The following is a 6,000-nucleotide window of genomic DNA, read 5'->3' as shown; positions in this document are numbered from 1 at the left end:
CCTCAAACCTGACTGCTAGCAGCCTCAGTGGCGGAATATGGGCAGAGGCAGGAAAGACTAGGGTTGGATTGGAGAAATAGGAAGTGATAGTCTTGAATCAATTAATCTATCTACTAGTCAACACGCATTTATTAAATACCATGTGTGTTTAATAGGGCCTCTGGGCACTGTCCTAAAGATTGGGGACACCTAGACAAAAATGAAATCACCTCTGTCTTCAAGGGGTTTACATATTATTAGATAAGATAAGCTGTACGTATAAAGTAAAATAAATACAACATTTTGGGGAGATGCCAGGTTAAAGACCTTGGACTTTAATCCACAGCTGACAAGGAGCCAGTGAATTATCAGGGGAGGGATGTGGTCAGACCTGTGCACTAAGTCGAATCTGGCCATGTGCTCTAGATGGATTGGAGAGGAGGTGGGGGGATGCAAGGAGATGAGTTAAGGTGTCATACAAAGCCCAAGTGATGTGGAATCCAGTGATTGTCCTTGAGTCTCAGCTCTGCCACCTGTATCTCTCCCATCCTTAAAACAAACAAAACAAAAAAACCCTCCCTTGTTGCTACCATACCTATCAGCTATCACTGTATCTCTCTTCCCCTTCATGACTAAACTCCTCAGAAAGCTGTCTACACTAGGTACCTCTATTTTCTCTCTTTTCACTCTCTTCTAAACCATTTGCAGGGGTCCACTGCTCGTCATCTTGACCTATGTCTTAAACCTGGACTCTGATGATTCTGGAGGAGAGAATGAGGCTGGTGACTCTGCATGGTTCTACTTCACTTAAACCCAATTCACCTGCAAGTCAAGACATCACTCTCCTGATGTCATTGGTCTGAGAATGAAGGGTGAACAACAACAAACCCTTTGCCATCTGGCTTCTGACCTCATCATTCCCCTGGGCAAGCTCTCTCCAAAGTTACCGGTGGTCTCTTAATTGCCAAATCCAACAGCTTCTTCTCAGTTCCCATCCTTCTTGACCTCTCTTGCAGTCTTGGACACTGCTGATCACCCTCCCCTCCCCACCCCCACTCCTTTCCTAGGTTTTCCTGGTGCTGCTCTCTTCTGGTTCTCCTCCCACTTCTCTGACTGTTCTCTGACTCCAGCTCCTTTGCAGGTGATCGCATCTGCTCCTTTGGGTTCAACCATTATCTCTGTTGCAGGCAATTCCCTGATCTCTACACATCTAGCCCTAATTTCTCTCTTGACTATCAGTCCAGTATCACTAAATGCCTCTGGCTATCTGGTGGGTACTTTTAACTCATAATCTTTCTTCCCCAAAGCCTACCTCCCTTCCTAACTTTTGTGTTTCTGTCAAGGGCATCCCAACCTAGTCACCTGGTCTTGCCACTTCAATGTCATCCTCAAGTCCTTCACTCATGCTCACTCATATCAATTCTGTTGTCAAATTTTGTTTTTACCTTGACCTCTCTGGTATCTGTCCCCTTCTCTCTATTTTTCATATGGCCCTTGTACAGAAACTCATCAAATCCCATCTGCACCATTGTAAATAGCTTTGGGCCCCCACACCAATCCATCCTCCACTAAGCTGCCAAAGTGGTTTTCCTAAAGGGAATGTGTAATCCTGTCACCCCCACCCCCACTCAGTAAATTCTGGTGTCTCCTTATGGGTCACATATAAAATCCTACTAACCCCTCACAACCCCTCAACCTTAAAACCCCTCACAACTTGGCCCTTTCCTACCTTTCCAGATGTTTACATACTATTTCCCTCCATAAACTCTATGATTCAGCCGCATTTGCCTTATGTCCTGTTCTCAAGGCACAAAAAATCCATCTCCAGATTCAGGGCTTTTGCACTGGCTGTAGCTCATGCCTGGAGTGCCCTCCCTTCTCACTTCTAACTCCTAGTTTCTTTGGCTTTCTTCAAGAAGCAGTTCAAATCTCATCTTCTGCAGATGTCTCTGCCCCTCCCCTCCACCTCCCCTTACTGCTAGTACCTCAAGCTCTGAGATTACCTTCAGTTGACACTGTAAATATCTTGTCCCCACAGTTGTTTGTATGTGGTCTCACCTGTTATAACAGGAGCTCCTTGAGAACTGGGACCGAGTTTTGCCTTCCTTCCTAGCTTCTGGCACATAATAAGCTCTTACTAGATGTTTGTTGACTGACCTTAGACAAGTCACACCACTACCACCACCCCACCCCGCTCCCGGGCCTGTTTTCTCCTCTGCAGAGTAAGGAGTTTGGACAAATAAAGTCCCTCCTAGTTCCGAACCTGCCCTGTGACCCAATAGGGAAAGGAATTGGGCTGTGGGTTGGGTGACTGTGGGCACGGACAAGATGGGAAAGGGAGGAGTCCGGTATTACGGAGCCGGGTGACTGGAGAATGGCCCGGGCCAGAGGCAAGAAAGGGGAAGTCCCCATCAGGAGCCAGAGGCTGGCCTTTGTTTTTTGGGGGAAGGTGAGGACCCCCCACACGGGGTGGGGAGTGAGAGTCAGGAGGTTGGGGTTCATATCTTTGGGTTATGAGTTCCTGACATCACTGCCCTTCTCTGGGCCTCAGTTTCCTCCTCTGTAAACCGAGGATATTGACACTCGCACAACAACTGACTTAGCGTTTCGGTTTTGTGAGAAGCACTTTGTAAACTGTAATAGCCCTGGAAATGGAAGACTGGAGGGCTCATAAGGGCAACGATTGTTTTGTGGGGGGAAGGGACCGGGAGCGGCTGTCTAAGGGATGGGGGGAACCTCCCAACGTCCTGGAGAAGTCGGGCCAGTACAGCCGGGTTAGGGGGGATGGGGCAGTGTTCCTGGGCCCGGGGCCAAGAGTTGGGCGGGGCAGGAGCCCGGAGAAGCAGGGGCTGGACGGGGTAGGGGGAAAACAGGCTGAGCCCACATGACTGCGGGGAGCCCCAGGCGGGGAGGCAGAGGGCGGGGCTACGGCGTCGGGGCCCAGGTGGGAAGGAGGGAAAGGGGAAGGAGCTGGACTGGACCTGGGGGCGGGGCTAGCGGGGACTTGAAAGGGGAGGGGCGAACGCAGTGGGGCGGCCGGGAGGTGGAGCGGAGGGCCTTGCAGAGTCTAGGGCGGTCTAGAGGGGGAGGGATGAGATGGGGGCAGACCTGGGAGAATGGGGATGGGGTCTGGAGGGGGAGGGACCAAAAGGGGCGGGGGCTGCAGGAGGAATGGGGGAGGGACTTGGAGGGAATGGGGTGCTGGAGAAGAAATGGGGGACCTTGAGGGCGGCAGTGGGAGGGGTTTGGAAGGGGGGTCTGCAGGAGGAATGGGGGACCTGGGGCGGGAGTGGGAGGGATTTGGAGGGGGTGGGAGGTCTAGGGAGTGGGGGCGGGGCAAGGTGGGGGCCAAGGGCAATGGGGACTCGAGGGGGCGGACCTAGCCGGCTGGGGGTGGAGGAGGGTGCTCGCAGGGGCTGGCCGTAGGAGGAGGGAGGCGGGGGTGGGGCGGTCCCTCGGACTCGGACTGTGCCCAGGCAGGGCAGCGAGAGGCGGCCCGGCGCGGCGCGCTAGCACTGCTCGGTCTGACCCAGCCGGCGCAGCTGCCCGTCCCCCCGCGCCCCGCGCCCCGGGCCGGACCCCAGCCCCAGCCATGCCGGAGCAGCTCAGCGTCGCCGAATTTCTGGCGGTCACCGCGGAAGACCTTAGCTCCCAGGGTGGCCCCGCCGCGCTCGCCTTCGCCGCCAAGATGCCCCGATGCCGGGGGGCGGCTCTGGCCCGGGAGGAGGTGAGGGGGAGACTCCGGGACTGGGTGGGGGGGCGTGTCCCACCCGAAGGGTCCCTCCCTCTCTGAGGGGCCGGGGAGGAGGGGCAGAGCCTGACCCGGACACCTCCCGGGCCTGCCAGGTCGGTCCGTGCCGGGCATGTGCCCCAGACCCTGCGCATCCGAGAGCAGGTAAGGTCACCCGGAATGGGAAAGCCCAGGGCTCCTCAAGCTGTCTCGGGCTGGGGGACAGTTCCTAGGATCGCGATTCAGGGATGGAGGGAACTTTAGTGACCCTCTGGGCCATTTCACAGACCAGAAAACAAGCCCAGTGACGGACCCAAGGTCATCTAGATACTTAGGGCACAGTAAGGATATCCAAACTCACGTCTTCTGGCTACAAACTCAACCCTCTTTTCACTAAACCCAACTGAGTCTTGCCCACTGAAGACCCGAGGAGACTTCCTCTTCCTTGAAGCCTGTCCGGATTAATTCCAGCCCATGGTCATCTTCCTGAATTCCCCTCACACAAACTTATATGTCACGGTAGCGGACAGAGCACTGGACCTTCATTTGAATCCTGCCTCTGACACTTAGTAGCCATATGACCCTGGAGAAAGCCCCGAATTTCTCCCAGGCTGTTTCCTCCTTGGCAGCACAGGGACAATAACATGTACCTTCCAGAGGGTGATAAGAGATCACAGTTCCAACGGGCTTTGCTAACGTCGAAGTGCTTTCAAAATGTTAGCTATTGTTCTTTTTATCCATGTTTTGTCTTGTTTCACCAACTGTCAGTGACATGAGGGCAGGATCCCTGCCCTTCTCTGCTTTAGTTTTGTTTCGTTGGGTTTTTTTATTGACGTTGTAGTCGTTTTATTTACACATATTGTTTTCCGTTCTGCTTACTTCATTCGACATCATTTCATAAAAGGGTAAGAGTAGGCATTCACGAATGAATGCTTCATTGCCCACTTGGCAGTCTCTAGGGGAGTGCCACAGAGATCTGTGCTCAGCCCTTGTCAGTTTAACACATTTGTCCATGATTTGGAGAAAAGCATGCATGCACTCCAGATTCGCAGGCGACACAGAGTTGGGAGCACTTCGCTAACTCTCTGAATGACAGAGTTGGAATCCAAAGAGAAGTATCCATTTATAGTCACGTATAAGGCCTACCCTATGTGTGGGCCTTCCCCCACTGCTGTGTGTTGGGGGAGGGGAGGGGCAAGGGTGGGGAACCTTCGGCCTCGAGGCCACACGTGGCCTTCTAGGTCCTCAAGTGCGGCCCTTTGACTGAATCCAAACTTCACAGAACAAATCCCCTTAATAAAAGGATTTGTTCTGTAAAACTTGGGCTCAGTCAAAAGGCTGCACCCGAGGACCTAGAGGGCCACGTGTGCCCTCGAGGCTGCAGGTCAGGTTCCTCACCCCTGGATAGAGAAGGGCAGCAGGTTAGGTCAGAACACTGGGCTGAATCTTACAAGATGAAATGAAATTGGGATATATAGAATTATATATACCAGGAGGTACCTTATAGGTCATCTCATCCAACCCTATCATTTTAGAGCTGGGGAAAATGGAGATCCAAGGAAATCAAATGATGTGCTAAAGATCACACAGGCAACCTCAGGACCTCAGAATATCTAAATCCATCAGGTTGTCCACCATGCTTCGAGGCATCCTCAGTACATTTCACTACCTTTGCCTGGTGGCCACTGACTCCTTTTCTGCCCCACTTTACACAATGATCTTCCTCAAGAGGTAGTGAGCCTTGGGAGGTAGTGAGCTCCCCATTACCAAGGCCTTCAAACAGCCACCCTGTGGACTGATTGTTATACAGTTATACAGCAGATCTCTGCACAGGTTTGGGTTGGACCAGATGTCTAGATTAGAATCTATCCCCCCACCCCCAAATGAAAGGGTCTAAAATTCTCGCTCTCCATGCCCAAGAGAAGTGAATGCTGAGGATCCCGGGGATTTCACTGGGTGCTCCTTCTGCAAGATCATTTGTTAAAAATTAAATAAGCTTCATTCCAACCCCCATCCCTGACAGGCCACACTATGAATACTTCTCTGTAGACAGAAGTGTCCATTTATACTCACACATAAGGCCTACCCTATGCGTGTGGGCCTTTCCTTCTGTGTGCTAGGGGAGGGGAGGGGAGAGGAAGGAGGCAGCCTTTGGCATGGGCTACTGAGAAGGACAGCAGCAGCAGTAGGTTAGGACCTCGTTATCTATGCCCTGGTTCAGACCAGGTCAAGCTGGTCCCCATTTTGGCTTGGGAACGTGGCAGCCTTTCAGCAAGTATTGTCTCTGCCTC

The 6,000-nt window shown here is 52.7% G+C and overlaps 1 protein-coding gene across 2 annotated transcripts in view; it reads left to right on the top strand.

Annotated features, from left to right (window-relative positions):
- Positions 1-2,352: 2,352 nt before the first annotated feature.
- The window catches only part of ASAP3 (ArfGAP with SH3 domain, ankyrin repeat and PH domain 3), a 68,237-nt gene continuing 64,589 nt past the window's right edge, over positions 2,353-6,000 (top strand). The window contains exon 1 of one of the 2 annotated variants that reach the window (XM_036745486.1): positions 2,353-2,428. In XM_036745486.1, the coding sequence (XP_036601381.1) occupies positions 2,354-2,428 (75 nt within the window). In that variant the 5' untranslated portion in view covers position 2,353. Of the gene's footprint in view, positions 2,429-3,409; positions 3,707-6,000 lie in introns of those variants that run through there. The other variant, XM_036745485.1, reaches the window with a different exon arrangement.

The sequence above is a fragment of the Trichosurus vulpecula genome, chromosome 2 (genome assembly GCF_011100635.1).
Source record: "Trichosurus vulpecula isolate mTriVul1 chromosome 2, mTriVul1.pri, whole genome shotgun sequence".
In the NCBI taxonomy this organism is placed as follows: domain Eukaryota; kingdom Metazoa; phylum Chordata; class Mammalia; order Diprotodontia; family Phalangeridae; genus Trichosurus; species Trichosurus vulpecula.
The sequence above is the reverse complement of the archived record's forward strand: the minus strand, read 5'-3'. Positions and strand labels throughout refer to the sequence as shown.